At 42.0% G+C, this 17,161-nt stretch overlaps 1 protein-coding gene across 1 annotated transcript in view; it reads left to right on the top strand.

The window, feature by feature from the left end:
* The window catches only part of ALKBH8 (alkB homolog 8, tRNA methyltransferase), a 53,921-nt gene that overhangs the window by 35,354 nt on the left and 1,406 nt on the right, over positions 1-17,161 (top strand). The window contains exons 8-11 of the mRNA XM_054164768.1: positions 134-240; positions 5,535-5,689; positions 6,501-6,769; positions 16,168-16,317. Of these exons, the coding sequence (XP_054020743.1) occupies positions 134-240; positions 5,535-5,689; positions 6,501-6,769; positions 16,168-16,317 (681 nt within the window). The remainder of the gene's footprint in view (positions 1-133; positions 241-5,534; positions 5,690-6,500; positions 6,770-16,167; positions 16,318-17,161) is intronic.

Below are 17,161 nucleotides of genomic sequence, written 5' to 3' on the forward strand. Positions count from 1 at the left end.
ATTACAGAGGCAAACGAAGCTAGGACTTGAAAATCTCTGGCATGTGTATGAAACTGTAAGACACTGTGGTGGGCTGGACTCTGTAAGTCATTGTGGTGGCTCATTCATGGTGACTGTTTTTGTTTATTTTTAGATCGTGATGGATTTCAAACACCCTGATGGCCGCACAGTGGCGATTATGCTGCCCCGATGCAGTTTACTGGTGATGGCTGGAGAATCCAGATACCTGTGGACACATGGGTATGTTCACTGCTGATAACAGAAGAATAATATATGTTGCTTGTTTGCTTTGTTAAGGATATTCTGTATTTAAAACTGCTCTGAATTAAATAAAGTCAAATTTTATAATTAATACACAAATTCACTCCTTTGCTCAGATGCTGCTGAGATTAAATTGGGGAAAAAAGGGGAATTTTAGTAAGGTAATTGACAGTTCCTGAGCTGCAGTTTCCTGCTGCTGTCACAAGTGAAGTTTTGCTCAGAAACTGCTCACAGTTACATCTGTGGTGTGAAAGTCCTCAATGACTAAGCTGGCAAAGAGTTGATTGTAGTGCAATTAGCTTCACCATTTCATTTACCCTTTTTTCAGCCCCCAGCTTTTCATTGGATCACACATGCTGAAACCCTTTAGAGAAGGGCTGCTTTAAGACTGACTTCCTCTGCACAGAGAGCTTAAGGGTGACCAAGGGGGGTCTTCCTGAGCTCTTCCTGGCTGCTTTAGGGACACTTTAAGTACTGATAAGGCTGCATTGTACTGAGCAGGTTTGGGATCTTGGAAAAGAGATTTCTTCAATTATGTCTTGAGGCTTTTCTTATTATAGAGTTTAAATACATGCTTTTGAAATCCTGCACCACTGGGAGATAGCTACAATAGGAACACTGAAATTAGCAAAAAGGCTAAAACCTTTGTGAGTTCCAAGAGTGATAGTGGTGCACTTCAGGAGAATATGGAAACTCTCATGCTGGAAAGAAAGCCCATAGTGAAAATTTCTTCCTTTGTTTGACCCAAGCCGTCACTAGTTACAGCAGTCAGTTGGAGACACTGATTACATTGGGTAAATTAAACATCGAATCTTTTTACTGGCAGAAGTTTTCTGCCTTTTAATTTTATGGGCAGCTCCATGGGACTGGGCTGAGGCCAGGTTGGGATATCAGCCTGGGGTTCAAAGCCCAGATCAGTGGTGCAGTGGTCATGCACAGACAGAGCTGGGATGTGTCTGGGTCAAGGCTCCCAGGGGAAGGGGAGGTGGCCCTTGCAGAGGCTTCTAGCTGTCTTTGTGACAGCTTTCTCCCAGGCCAGAAGCTCTGCTTTCCCCAGGCTGGCCCTGGACAGCCAGGCTCCCAGGAAGGGGACACAGGGCACTTGCAATATTTGCCAACAGGCATTCAAGTTGAGGTAGTGTACGTGCCTGGAAGAGCTAAGAACTGAGATGAGATTATTCCTTAACTCACTTGTACCTTTAATTGATTGTTGTATTTTGAGAACCAATGGCATAAACTACATTTAAAGTGAATATCCTAGATCTTTCTACTCATGTATAAGTTATTCCTGTCCCTGTGCTTGTCTGCACTAAAAATAGCTTTTCTGTGTATTTTTAGAAGTAGTAGTGGGTCAAGTTACTCAAATGAAGTAGTAAGCTTTCCATCATCCTAGTGGAGCATGCTCTTGTAATCAACGAGATTAATCATCCATCAACAACTGTAGTTAATTCACTTGCATGCATAATGTCAGGATAATTTAAAGATCATTTGTGATGCCTTTTATCTTCTCCTCAGAAGTCAGACTAGAGAGCAAAAGGTTCAGTTTTGAAATTATTCTGGAAATATTTTCAATTTTTGTGTATTTGGATGCCAAGGGTGTTAGAGACATTATTGGACCCTGTTAACAAAGTGCACAGGAAAAGGATTCTTGTTCTGTTCTCTCTGAAAGAGAAATATATGGTGTCATCAACGAAAGCAAAAGAGAAAGTGCTCTTTTTGTCTCCTAAGTGAAAGTTAAATTGCTGTTTTTCTGATGAGGTTCATTTGTGGTGTGTTTTTTTTTTCTGATTAGATTAATTTTTGCATGGATAACCTGGCAAAACAGCATTGGTGATGCTGCAATAGTAAAACTACTCTGTGCCAAGCAAGAGGACAGGGAGGTGGTGGAGTCACTATCCCTGGAGGTGTTCAAGAGGAGATTGGACATGGCACTTGGTACCATGGTCTAGTAGTCATGAGGTGTTGGGTGAAAGGTTGGACCCGATGATCTTTGAGGTCTTTTCCAACCTTATTGATTCTATGATTCTGTGATTTTATTTCTGACTTTGGGTATCATGTTTTTAGTTCTTGCTTGCAGTAAAGGAAAAAGGAAATGATGGAGGGAGGTTGCAACTAGAACCTTGAAAAACATGGTATTTCTGCTGCTGTGCAGGTGCAAAAGAAAATCAGATAGAAAATGTGGACACTCAGGATTTGAAGTTTTCCTGTCCAAGGAGTCTTAGACCTCCTCAGCTGATTATTTAATCATAGCTTTATTATCTGCCATGAACAGAGCAGTTCTATATTAGATCCCATCCTTTCCATGGCTGCCCTCAGGAGATTTCCATTCTTATGGCTGCTTCATGTCTCCTTTTGGCAGCATCTAGATGGAACATCAGTGTGCTGCTTCCTGATTTCCAGGCAGAAAGGCCCTGTGCTCTTTTTCCCTGTGACTGGATTAGAGACCAGCTTCCATGCAGTAGGGAAGATGGCATACAGCAAAGTATGGAAATGCTGATCAGGCTGCAGACTGTCTTCTCAGCATTCAAATTGTTCTTTTTTTGTTAACTACAGGCACTGATCAGCAGCTTCATGTGATGTGCAAAAAATTCCAGTAGAAACCTGTGATGAGACTGAAAGCTCTGTTTTATTGAAAGATGTAGAACATTATTATTATTTTTTAAATTATTTTCCCCTCTTTTGGCCCAGCCTGTAAGGGTCAAGCTCAGCTAACCAGTATGAGCATCAGTTACATGCTGAGTGTGTTGTGCTGGGAGTAAAGTACTTCAGAGTGGCCTCACTAAGAGGCCAATTCCTTAGAGATGTTTTTGGTTGGCTTTGGGTTTGTGTTTGCTTTGTTATTTCTTTTTTGTCAGTAGTTGTTGTTGTTTGTGTGGTGGGTTTTTAGTTTGTCTCTTTGGGGTTGGGGGTTTGTTTTTGCTGGGTTTTGAAGAAATTTCTTTTGGCCCAGCCTGTAAGGGTCAAACTCCGCTAACCAGTATGAACATCAGTTACATACTGAGTCTGTTGTGCTGGGAGTAAAGTACTTCAGAGTGGCCTCACTAAGAGGCCAATTCCTTAGGGATGGTTTTTGTTGACTTTGGTTTTGTGTTTGCTTTGTTATTTCTTTTTTGTCAGTAGTTGTTGTTTGTGTGGTGGGTTTTTGGTTTGTCTGTTTGGGGCTGGGGGTTTGTTTTTGTTGGGTTTTGAAGAAAACAGTAAACTGCTGGCTAAGCTGTCAGCTCGTGGTTTGGACCACAACACTCTGTGCTGGGTTAGGAACTGGCTGGAGGGCCGAGCCCAGAGAGTGGTGGTGAATGGTGCCACATCCGGCTGGCGGCCAGTCACCAGTGGCGTCCCCCAGGGATCAGTGCTGGGCCCCATCCTCTTTAACATCTTCATTGATGATCTGGATGAGGGGGTTGAGTCAGTCATCAGCAAGTTTGCAGATGACACCAAGTTGGGAACAGATGTTAGTCAGTTAGAGGGTAGAAAGGCTCTGCAGAGGGACCTCGACCGACTGGACAGATGGGCAGAGTCCAATGGAATGGCATTTAATAAGTCTAAGTGCCGGGTGCTGCACTTTGGCCACGGCAACCCCATGCAGAGCTACAGGCTGGGGTCAGAGTGGCTGGAGAGCTGCCAAACGGAGAGGGACCTGGGGGTGCTGATTGACACCCGCCTAAACATGAGCCAGCAGTGTGCCCAGGTGGCCAGGAAGGCCAATGGCATCCTGGCCTGTATTAGGAATGGTGTGGCCAGCAGGAGCAGGGAGGTCATTGTGCCCCTGTACTCTGCATTGGTTAGGCCACACCTTGAGTACTGTGTCCAGTTCTGGGCCCCTCAGTTTAGGAAGGACATCGAGACACTTGAACGTGTCCAGAGAAGGGCAACAAGGCTGGTGAGAGGCCTTGAGCACAAGCCCTATGAGGAGAGGCTGAGGGAGCTGGGATTGTTTAGCCTGGAGAAGAGAAGGATCAGAGGCGACCTCATTGCCCTCTACAACTACCTGAAGGGTGGTTGTAGCCAGGTGGGGGTTGGTCTCTTCTCCCAGGCAACCAGCACCAGAACAAGGGGACACAGTCTCAAGTTGTGTCAGGGGAGGTTTAGACTCGAGGTGAGGAAAAAGTTCTTCACTGAGCGAGTCATTCGTCATTGGAATGGGCTGCCCAGGGAGGTGGTGGAGTCGCCGTCCCTGGAGGTGTTCAAGGGGAGATTGGACGTGGCGCTTGGTGCTATGATCTAGTTGTGAGGTCTGTTGGAACAGGTTGGACTTGATGATCCTTGGGGTCTCTTCCAACCTTAGTTACTGTGATACTGTGTGATACTGTGATACTGTGAAATTCCCATATTAATCTCCTTGATGAGTATGTTCAGGAAGTGTTTCGGTGTGAGAGTAACAGCTTTGAAGCTATTTCCCTGAAGAGCTTTCATTTAGTTCTGAGAGTATCTACTTTTTCCCATGTGTGAGTGATGGAAAACTACATGTAGGTGCAGCTGTTTCTCTTCTTTCTTGTTTCATATTTTACTTCCTCCTTTCATCTTAACTTTGAGACAGGTCCATTGCAGAGTTAGTAAGAATAGTTTGGTTTGGTACTTTTTTGTAATGTAAACCTCTTGATAAAATTATTTCAAACTTTTGTCACCCCAGGAAAGTTCCTGAATCACTTTCTTTCTGTGAATTTTATCCTTGCAAAAACGTTTTTGTGTTGTGTTTAGCTCTGTGTCAAATCCAGAAGTAGCTTAAGAAGCTGTTCTCCCACTTTGTTTGCTCAACAGATAGATTTTGGTCAAGAAAGACCCGCAGCAGAGTTTCTCTCTTTGCTACATTCTTTATATCTTCTGTTAAGAAATGGAAAAGCAATTGTGTTGCAAAGCAGAATTCTTTGGGGAGGCTCTTTTGTGACAAGAAATTTCAATCTGCTAATGTAGAATTCTGCCAGTTCTGTGCTTTTATACCCCCGGGCACCGTTTGTGGTGTTTTATCTTTAACAAACACATTTCTTAATGTGCAATAAATACATACTTTTTTAAAAAGTCCTAGAAAACTAAACAATCAAACTTTATGAAAGGAAAATGAGGGAGGGAAGGGCAGTGTAATTTTTTGCAATAAAAATAACACTTTAATTAGCATCATTAGTTTGTGTGTCAGCTCTTCTTTGTTTCTCTGAAGTTAAAGAGCGTGTTGTAATCACGCTTGTCACACTATGTAAGAATTGCCTTCTTATAAAGATGGATTATTTTTTTGTGCTGTAAATTGAATTATTCTCTAATTTTGTGTTACTTTGTTTAAGGATTACACCCCGAAAATACGATGTCATTCAAGCATCTGAGCTCGGGCAGAAAGTTGGAACAATCACTCCTGATGTTGGAGATTTAACGCTGAATCGAAGGGAAACGAGGACGTCGTTTACATTCAGGAAAGTGAGGAGAATCCCTTGCAACTGCAGTAGGTATCTTGAGGTGATCTTCAAGTAAAAATCATTATTTACCACCACATTGTAAGCTTATTTTTTGAGCATGCTGCTTTATCCTTTTGGGTAGTTTTGACAGTCCTGGTAGCCATTTCCGGAATGGCTCAGAGTTAGGTACACTATATGGCTTGAATTAGTTGCATCTGTGTGATTGCTGGAGTTTCTCTTTGCAGGAAGGCATTTGGCTTGCTCCAGAGCCAGACAAGTAATCTGAAACCTTGCATTTCATTGCTACATTAACGTAACAGAATAGAAGCAGATCCTATTCTTCAGGCTTCTGTCAGTTTTGGCCGTTTCTTATTTGAAGGGGACTGTAATTTCATGAAAATAAGTACCTTAGAGAAGGAGAAGCAGTCAGATTTGCAGCAGTAGAGCTGTGTAAGTGCCTTAGGGCAGTACAGATAGTAATAGATAGGTGGCTCAATGATTACATGGAATTGAAGTCCATTTGTGCTGTCAGAACAGAATTTCAGAGGCTGAACTGCAAGGATGCCATGATCTTTGGTACTAGGGGCACTGTCTCAGCTTTGAAACCGAAAACCTTGTTAGCACAGCAAGATGAATGATTGCTGCAAACAGCTTCAGGTACGTGTGTGCAGGTTGCTTGGTTTTAGGGCATCAAAGACTCCTGCAGTTTGACCTACTTTTCATTTTTTTAAAAGGCAAAGAAGGACTGAAGCATTTTTTGCATTTTAATGTTCCCCTTTTCATTTTGTCATGCTGAATTGAGTCTAACAAACAGGAATTATTTAAAAAAAATATAATTTTATCTGTTGCTGTATCTAGCTTACCCATCTGTGTGTGACAGCCAGAGAGAACAGCAAAGACAGGTCCTACAACCTTCATTTCCCCACAGCGAGATGGAGGCCTCAAAGCTGGAGCAAGAACATGTACACAAGGTGTATGAAGAGATTGCCACACACTTCAGCAGCACCCGGCATAGCCCATGGCCCCAGATTGTTGACTTTCTCAGGTCCCTACCAAAAGGATCAATAGTGGCTGATGTTGGCTGTGGTAATGGGAAATACCTAGGCATCAACAAGGATTTGTACATGGTAAGTAGTAGCTTCTGTCTTTTGTTTTCATTGGTACTAGTGATTACTCCGTCATGCAGTTGTAGCGTGTTGAAACTACGGTTGTGGGAAGAGTGCCAAGAACAAAAAGCTGTTTCTTGATCCAAGATCAATTACCAGTTGTGTTAGGTTTCCACATCCATTCACAGTGTGGTGTAGCCTTTTATTTTTTCAAAGCCACATTTGCTTTGCTATATGTTAATAACAGAAAAAACAGTAATGGCTGCATTGGATTGAAGAAATAATAATGGATGCTTTAGCCTTTTCTGGTTTTGTCATTGAGTAAGCTTAGGAAAAGGGAAAATTGTTGGGTAGTTTGAATACTTCCAACAAATTTTTCATTTGGCTGGTGGATGGGGAATGCAATGCATGTGTCCCTGAAGACTTCATGGGCAGCACTATTCATGTATCTTCTTCAGCTCCCTTTGGCCTGGTGGCATGGCTTATTTGTGAATGACACTGTGTTTGGCTGTCCCACTCTGACTCTGTGCATACTCCCAGTAAATATGATAACATAAAATTCATGGGGGAGTCTCAGCTTTGGCACATATTTCTGGCCTTTCTCACATTTCCCCTTCTTCACTTCTAGTCAGTTGTTGTTGTGATGCTCTTACCACCTTCCCTGTCTCACAGTATGCACTTAGCCTAGTTTTACTTCTCTTCCTTCCTATTCCGTCTCGAGACATGAAGCACACACAAATATGAATTAAGAGATAGTTATTATTGCAAGTATTTCAAAGACATTTTGGCAAGAATCAAAACTTCCTGTTGTTTTTTAACTCCAAAGGAATCTTTCTGAGAGGTGTGTGTTATGGTATCTGCCCTTCTCTGTTGCAGAATTGTCTGATTCTTTCATGTGTTTGTACTGCAAAACACTTTGAAATCCATCAGTCTCAAAAACTTCTATGTAGAAGGCAAAACATTCATTATTGATAATAAAAGCCACACTTGTTTGTCTGTTTCAGGAGTTTTTGTCCTGCTGTTTATATTCAGCTAGAAAACATAAGTTGCTATTTACAGCCCTGTCTTTATTAGTAATAGACTTATTTATATTACTGTTCTAATAAGCTATAACAAAATCAGCTGATTTATAAGCAGGCATGTTTATGCCTACCTGCTGTAGCCTGTTGAGTTGCTCGAACGTGTCCAGAGAAGGGCAACAAAGCTGGGGAGGGCTTTGGAGCACAAGCCCTTTGAGGAGAGGCTGAGGGAGCTGGGGCTGCTTAGCCAGGAGAAGAGGAGGCTCAGGAGAGACCTTATTGCTCTCTACAACTACCTGAAGGGAGGTTGTAGCCAGCTGGGAGTCCTGTGACAGAACAAGAGGACACAGTCTCAAGCTGCACCAGGGGAGGTTTAGACTGGATGTTGGGAAGAAGTTCTTCACAGAAAGAGTGAGTGGCCATTGGAATGTGCTGCCCAGGGAAGTGGTGGAGTTACTGTCACTGGAAGTGTTTAAGAAGAGACTGGATGGGGTGTTGCCATGGTTTAGTTGATTAGATGGCATTGGGTGATAGGTTGGACTTGATGATCTCGAAGGTCTTTTCCAGCTTGGTTTATTCTGTTCTGTTCTAGTCTAGTCTAGTCTGTTCTAAGAGACATTTCAGTCTCTTACTTCTGGTTCCTGTAAGAAAAAAAGAGAGGACAAAAATTCGTGAGGGTTACCTGATTGTTGAATGAATTTGGTAAAATGCTGTTTTGTAGGTTTGTGCTAGACTTTTAAGGCAAAATCGCTGCAAGATGCTGCATTCAGAAATTGCCAGCCCAAACCTCTTTGCTGGAGCCCACAGTTAACCAAGGGAAAGAAAGATGACATATCTACAGTCAAATGAAAGCCAGCCAGCCTCTCTCATCTGTTACCTGGGGAGTTAATTCATAAGTGGCTGCAGGACAAGTTGAAAACCTGAAGAGCAACAGTGAAAAGGAGGACACATTTAAAGAAACAGTTGAGGCAGTTGAAAAAAGAGAGTCTGGGAATTGTTTCATTCAGTTGACCTTCCTTGACATTTTATTTTGTTCTGGTGACAGCTGGTTGTTCTTGGCTGGAGCTAGACTGTACACTTTGCATGTGCTTGTTTTCATCTTCAAGGCAGCACAGAGTCTCAAGAGGATGGATGTGACTCCCTCTTTCTGCTATATTTATTTTCCTGCTTCAGCCAAAGTGTGGTAGAAGAGCAAGCAGTGCATATTGCGTTTACAGATCTTTTATTTTCTTTTTAATGACAAGATACCTCAAAAAGACTGCAATAACTAAATTATCATAGGTGAGAGGAACCGTGTGGTATTAGACCGGTGTGGACACTAAGGAAAATAGGAGTGTTGGATGTCATTCTGGAGTGATGAAGGGTTATCAGTCAGTGTCACTTACGTGGCCTAGCGTGGTGTCTTGGTCCCAACGTTAGGAAGATGTGGTTCTTTTAAGTATTCCCCTGAGTGAAATCAAGGCACAAATGAGGCCATATCTCAAGACGAGACTATTTATTAAGGAGAGGGAGAACAGAGTAAGCGAAACAGAGAAAGGAAGAAGAGAGAGAGAGCAGGAGTGGTGGAGAGCGATAATTACCACCCCAGGGTTCTTTTCTGTCTTCAGTGGAGAGAGACATCGGAAGAGGGTGCTGCCGACTCCCTTCAGCTTGCGATGTCTTCGGCAGGTAGTGTTTTCGGTGGTGTTTTTCTCTCTCCAAGCAGACGTAGCTCGGGACTTTTTATGCTGTTCACGTGTCACGGCTCCACCTGGCTCACATCAACACCGCATAAGTGCATTTCCGAGGGAGTCTTCCATGTGCCTGCAGGGGTAGGCTCCTAGCGCCCTCCACCCCTCTTTGCCATCTACCACACCCCCTGGACAGTTGCTGTAGATGACACATCAGGCGGGTCGTTCAGGATGATTTCATCTTTGTTGAGACACTCCTCAGTTCTTAATGTAATTACCACCATCACAAGGTGATTTACGTCTTCAAGAGAGCATTCTCTCATATGGATATGAGTAGTTGCTGCTTAGTGAGGACAGGTGATCCAAGGGACCTGGCTGTTTGAGAACAGGTTAAACTGCAGCAAACTGTTTTCTTCAGAGAAAACCAGATACTTTGGACACATTTGGTGTCATTTATCAGATAGAACTTAAAGTCACAAAATGCCAGAAAGCCAAGCACTGAGTAGCAGTCATAAGGATTAGGCCAGATTCTTCTAAGAGACAAAAAAGCACTTTGTTCATAAGTAATGCAACCTAGGCCTGAAGGAAAGTGCCATTAGGAAGGAGTTAGCAAGACATTTTTCTTATGGTAACATTTTTAGACAGCAGACTGTCCTGATGATTTTTTTTCTTTTTTTGGGGGGCATCTTCCTGTAAAGCAACTGGTAATGGCTGGTGTTTGAAAAACAAGATACTGCTTTCTATACTTTGCTGTTTCTGTGATTGCAGAATGGACATGTGTCAGGGGGGGTTATTTTATGGATTCTGATCTGTGGGAAGTCAGTATTCACTTGTTCATTAATGTGAAATGAGTATTGCTTAGCCTGGAGAAGAGGAGGCTCAGGGGAGACCTTCTTGCTCTCTACAACTACCTGAAGGGAGGTTGTAGCCAGGAGGGGGTTGGTCTCTTCTCCCAGGCAAGCAGCACCAGAAGAAGAGGACACAGTCTCAAGCTACACCAGGGGAGGTTTAGGCTGGATGTTAGGAAGAAGTTCTTCACAGAAAGAGAGATTTGCCATTGGAATGGGCTGCCTGGGGAGGCGGTGGAGTCACCATCACTGGAGGTATTTAGGCAGAAACTGGATGGGGTGCTTGTTGCCATGGTTTAGTTGATTAGATAGTGTTGGATGATAGGTTGGACTCGATCTCAAAGGTCTCTTCCAACCTGGTCTGGTCTATTCTATTCTATTCTAATGAGAGCTTTAGCTCTGTCTTCCAGTTTCCAGTGTACAGGTAGTTGTGGTGATGTGTAAATGTTCAACATCCTCATGGGACTAGGGTGTGAGTGAAAGTCATTGAAGCTTTTCAATTTGGGGTTTTAAATTTTTAATTGAACTGATAAACTGGTGGAAAACCCATTTAGAAACAGCTGGAGATGTCATTGGGTAGGTTTTTTTTCTTTATATATGAAGAAATTACTCTGCTTGCCAGAATTCTGATGTTAGGAAGAAACTCACAGCAAAGCAAGAGCCCAAAAGGTTAGCTTTAATATAGACATTCCCTTTCCTGTACTGTGTGTCATTCAAAGGTAATCAGTAACATAACTTGTATTTCACATGACCTTGTGAGACACTTCTTTCCTGTGAGATCCACATCTCTGTTTCCTGCATCACTGTCCCATACTGGGCTTCACTGTTTATATTTGTTTTCTCCAAGGAGTGTGGGGAAGAGGGAATGTGAATGAACATTTGCTGTGGTGTGGTTGTGTCACGAGGGGGTGAGTTTTAGTTGCACTGGGTCTGTGTTAATTCAGAACAAATTCCTATCCAAAGGACTTAGTGGTAATGGGTAAAAGCAGGAAGGAAAAGAATAATTGCTAAAGGTATACCTGGAGTAGGTTCACTGTATATTAACAATCAGAGGGTGAGGAAGAAAAATCTTTCTTGCAGTGAATAGGAGTCATTAAGATGATAGGAGATCTGGGAAGACAGCTCAGAAGTAACTAGGCAGCAGCAGCAGAAACCCAGAATGAGCACTGAATTGCTCTACTTGGTTCTGACTCTTTGTCATTGAGAAATGAACTCCATGTTGTAGACATAGCACTTTCTTTCCACAGACACCCTGACTGTATGCAATAGAAAACCAAAACACTACGTGAAGAGAATGCTAAAGGCCTGACTCAGACTGACTGGAGCAAGGAGATTTGTCTGTCTTGCTGTGGCTGTGCTGGTGTCTCTTTTTCTACTTGCATGTGTGTGTGTGCTGGAATGTAATTTGGTTTCTTGAGGCCCTTGTGCTATTAGTTATAGCTGAGGTGTTTCTCCAGGGAGCCACATAATTCCATTTAGCGGCTGGAGTTCAGAGTCAGGTGTCGCTTTCTTGATCAGTTTCTAACGTGCTGAGTCAATCAGGTTTCCAGATACTTAAATGAACAAATTCTACCAGGTAGGTGGTTTTAATGAGGTAACATAGAAAGAAAACATATCATGGTGGGCATCATTGACCTGTCTTTACTCATCTTTATTTAAGTTTGCAAGAGGATTTATCTCTTGCAGATTTGCAGCACCATTACAAAGCAAGCTATTCTATTCTATTCTATTCTATTCTATTCTATTCTATTCTATTCTATTCTATTCTATTCTATTCTATTCTATTCTATTCTATTTATTTCTTTTGCCCCTTAGTGGTCTATTCCAAACCACTGCATGAAGTAGTTTGCATTAAACTTCTTTTAGCTGCTCCTGGCTGAAATGGTGAACATACCTGGGAACACGAAGGAACAGGATGGCGTATCAGTCTGTTAGCCCATTCCCGAGAGCTGCAGCAAACTCGGACAAATCACAGGTGTCAGATGTGTTTCTCCCTTCTCTTACCCTCCTTTGTGTTAGTCTTTTGCAATACTTCTGTTAGTCTAAAGGTTTGCATTACCTAGCATGCCCTAAAGAGAGGCTGCTGTGTGCTAGAATAACAACACACTTGTGCCTCTTTCTCTGTTTGCCGGGGTTCCAATTGCAGTTACACGGTTACAGGTTTCCATACTAATACAAGATTTCCTGGCTTAAAACAAGAGCTGGATGCAGTTAGTGTTTAACCAAATACAGTGAAAATGAGTGCCTGAAACCCCTGTTAAAAATGTGACTGAATTCTGAGCCCCAGTATGTAGGTGTCAGTGGCTGTTCTGGGGCTCTTGTGAGCCCTTGTCCACATTAGGGAGAACAGTGAAGAAAAGGGTTAGAGGTACCTGCCAGAAAGGCAAGGTTGAGGGAATGGTAGTCTGGAGTAAAATCTGAGAAGCCAACATTCTTTGGGTAAATATTAAAAGGTATAGAACAACTTACTGAGAGTGCACTCTACTAAGAGGTGGAGTCAGTTGAGGAGTCAGTCATGCTGTTTGAAGTTTATATGAAAAATTGGAGGGAGTGGGGGGCAAGGTATTTGATTTGAAAAACTGGGAAAACAAGTGTAAGAAATGACTGGAAAGACTCATGGGTAGCAAGTAATAGGGAACCTTAAAAAAGTACATATCTTCGCTCACCAGGAGATGCACTAGATTCTGTTGGATGTGTACACTGAATTGGTCTGCTTTTGGAATAGAATAGAATTAGAATAGAATAGAAATAGAATAGAATAGAATGGAATAGAATAGAATAGAATACGATACGATACGATACAATACAATACAATACAATACAATACAATACAATACAATACAATAGACCAGACCAGGTTGGAAGAGGTCTTTGAGATCATCATGTCCAACCCATCATCCAACACCATCTAATCAACTAAACCATGGTACCAAGCACCCCATCAAGTCTCCTCCTAAACACCTCCAGTGATGGTGGCTCCACCACCTCCCCTTTTCTCTGCTCTTTTCTCTACTCTTCTGGAAGAGATGTCAGCAAGGATAATATCCTGTGCTGAGCATCAAAACTAGAGAGATGAACTGCAAAAGTTAAAGCATTCCAGTTATGTTTTGAGATACATATTTTTTTTTTATGTTTTGATTACATATTTAATTAGAGAAAAATAAACCCTTTCTAAGTGAAAACATTCCTTTCAACTGTTTTTCATAAAGGAAGCTTCATCACATCCAAGCCTCTGTTTGCTTCAGAATGTAGAAATCAGTTGGTAACACAATTGAGCAAAGTTGGGTTTGGGGTCGCTGCCCCTTGGTATAAATGTTTTCTGTACTCATAAAGAATCATAGCTTCATTTTCCCAGCTGCAGGCTGGCATTGCACCGCTGAAGTTAGCTGCTTTTTGCTAGCTTATTGTTTTCTAAGCTGTTAAAGCCAGTGTATTTTGGTTTTTAATGAATGCATGTTTCCTGTAAGCTAGGAAATGCAGGAATGTGGTGATTATGATTCTTGTAAAATACCGTGCAGAGATAATTCTAGTCAGGATGCTGAATTTGCTTGGCTTCAGCACCAGACATATCTGTGGTGACTCTCTGCGTTCAGCCTTTATGTATACATGCATAGCACCTATTATAATGTTTACATTTAAAGCCATGCAAATTTTTAGCCTACTCTACCTGTTTCAGAGCTGCTAGCTGTGCATTCGGGGTGAGCCATTTCGAGATCCCCATTTTCGTTGTGAAACAGAATCTTTTTTGCCGTGGCTGTAGATTTGCTTTAATAAGGGTGACAATACAAGTAAGCCTGACTTCGTAATTATTTGATACAATTTAGATGCAAATGAGACTTCACATTCTGGCACTCATGCCTTTGTTCTCATTCTCAGTTCATTGGATTTCATCAGCATACAGTGTAGTCCTTTTCAAGGTCATTTTGGGTGGGAGGATTGAGTCGCATTATCCAGCCCGTTTTTGCTAGAGAAGCTCAGGACCAAGGCAGTGCTTTCTGGGGAAGCTTGTTGTCAGTGGAAGTTACAAATACTCTCCCTCCTTCTGGCTGCAGTGAATTTGGTCCTTTGAGTTTTATTAAATACTGCATGCTAATGTCTTAATTGCAAAAGTAGATGAAGGCGCTGGTAATGAGGCGTAGAATCTCTAACATGCAGGTTTTCTGCTAAATCCATTCCATGATGAGAGTAATTTAAAGACACTTCAGTTGGCTTCCAGTGTGAAATTATGGGGATTTATGTTTGCTTCCAAGTAAACAAGAGTTTCTTTTTTCTTTATTCATAAGTAACACTATTCACTCAGGGCTTCAGTAAATGCAGAGATGAGACCAAGGAATAAATGGGAAGAAAGTAATGCTGGGATTGATCTTTTCAGGGCCGTGTAGAACTAATTGGCAGGAAAACATGTACATATTCACAGCACTATATTTGTGGAGGATTATCTTGGGCTGTCAGGCTGGCATTTTCACAGCCATTTCATTTACTTTGGACCAAAAGTCATGGACCTGACTAGAAAGCAGTTCAGCTGAAAGCTTTCGGGACATACGACAGGAACACAATCCCGGTTTTCTTCAAGACTGTGATGTTAGACTGCAAGCTTAAATTATTTGAACTGATAAAGTGGAAAATTATAATGGAAAAGAAATCTATTTTCATCAATCATTGCAAAAGAGATTTTTAATACTAGGAGAACTGCTGTCTTTGGTGTGATTAACTAGAGCAAGTTATTTGCTATTCTTCTTGCATCAGGGATGGTTTAGTATTCTTCCTATGTCAAATGCAATTAAATACTGTTAACAGTACTTATTTAGTGGTCAGAATCTGTTCCTTGCTGTCTGCTTATTGCTGATCATTGAAACAAAAAATAAACTTAGTATTCTTATGCAAGAGTTGGATATTTGACTTGGTAGCAGGGCTTTGGCTTGAGTATTCAGTGTGTGTGGCACACATGAAAATGAGAGTGCTGCATGCCTCAGTCTGTTCTTTCAGAAGCATCTTTTGGGCTGTTTTTATGCAAGCATGTAAAAGACAGCTTCTGGATGCTTTTTCTTGCTGTCTTTGATCTGCATGCTGGGCAAGGATCAAAGGGGAAAACCAGAAACATTTTATGAGGTGTCCTGAAGTGGTTCCTAGGGTTCACTTCATTTGGAAGGTAGAGAACCCTGGAAGAATTTTTTTTTTTTGCTGGGTTGTGATACCAAGGGCAAAGAAGCCTGTACCTGAGCATTTCCTTACTTATACTAAAATGATGAAACCTTTGTGATTAGTGAAGCTGTGTGACATACTTTCATGATATCACCAAAGTCACCGCTCACTTACATTTACAGATTCAGCTTCTGTGAGTTCAGTATCTGGCCGCTTAAAATCTTGTCAGGTACAAATGGCAACTGAAAGGAAACTAAAATACTGAGATTTGGTCATCTCTCATTTTGCTGACTTCAAGATACTTAAAAGCCATTTTTAAGGAAAGGTTAGGTTGAAATCTCTTCTATCTTAAGCTGGTTCAAAATCAGGGGGTTATAAGGAGCTGTCTAATATCCAATCTGCCATCTTTGTTTTAAGTAAACATCTTTGTTGTAAGTAAACATCTTTGTTTTAAGTAAACATGTTGTTTTAAGTAAGGTCCCTTCCAACCCCTAACATCTTATGATCCTATAATCCTGGGATCAGAGTTTGCTTTGCTTTCTGTCTGTGCCTAGGAGCATATATTCTTCCCATTTAAGGCTATTTTCTCACACTTCCTCTTGTTTTTATTTTAAACTGAAATGTGTTGCCTCAGTAGGAGACCGTGATGATGCTGTTACGTTAAGCATCAAGTGAAAATCATTTTCCAGTCTTGTAATTATCCTCTCATGAGAAGCTTAATGAATCACTTTCTGTTACAGGTTGGCTGTGATCGCAGCAAAAACCTGGTGGATATTTGTGGAGAAAAACATTTCCAGGCGTTTGTCTGTGACGCCTTGTCGGTGCCAATCCGCAGTGCTTCTTGTGACGCCTGCATCTCCATTGCTGTAATCCACCATTTCTCAACAGCAGTAAGTCACCCCTCTCTGTGCTCATCTGTACCTTTGTATTGCTGTGTAGAGCTACTAATACTACAAAAACCTGATAGTTTGAAGGAAAGAACAAAATGGGGAGAAATCGCAGGCTTGCATTTGGTGTAAGCAGTTATCAGAGCAGACTTCAGCTGTTGCACTGCTGCCACTTCTTAGACTTTCTCTTCCCATTCTCCCTCTGTTTATTTAGTTAATAGAATAGATTTAACCAGGATGGAAGAGACCTTTGAGATCACCGAGTCCAACCTATCATCCAACACTATCTAATCAACTAAACCATGGCACCAAGTGCCCCATCCAGTCTCTTCCTAAACACCTCCAGTGATGGTGACTCTGCCACCTCCCTGGGCAGCACATTCCAGTGGCAAATCACTCCTTCTGTGAAGAACTTCTTCCTAACATCCAGCCTAAACCTCCCCTGGTGCAGCTTGAGACTGTGTCCTCTTGTTCTGGTGCTGGTTGCCTGGGAGAGGAGACCAGCCCCCACCTGGCTACAACCTCCCTTCAGGTAGTTGTAGTGAGCAATAAGGTCTCCTCTGAGCCTCCTCTTCTCCAGGCTAGGCAACCCCATGCCCCTGCTCCTCCTGGCACTTTGATCTAGGTATTTGTCTTTCATTTTTTATCTGCTTACACATCATGGCTCTGTAGAAGAGGGCTTAGCTCTGGAAGTCAAGGGAGAGATTATGTTCTAGCTCACATCTTGACCAGATCTTGTGGGTTTTTTCCCTCTGTGTCTTAATTGTTCGTCTCTAAATGAAGGATGCTACTCACGCGTCTGCTGTATCTCTAGGCTGTGTAAACTTCTCTTGGAAGGAAATCTATG

The sequence above is a fragment of the Dryobates pubescens genome, chromosome 10, assembly GCF_014839835.1.
Source record: "Dryobates pubescens isolate bDryPub1 chromosome 10, bDryPub1.pri, whole genome shotgun sequence".
NCBI classification, from domain to species: Eukaryota; Metazoa; Chordata; class Aves; order Piciformes; family Picidae; genus Dryobates; species Dryobates pubescens.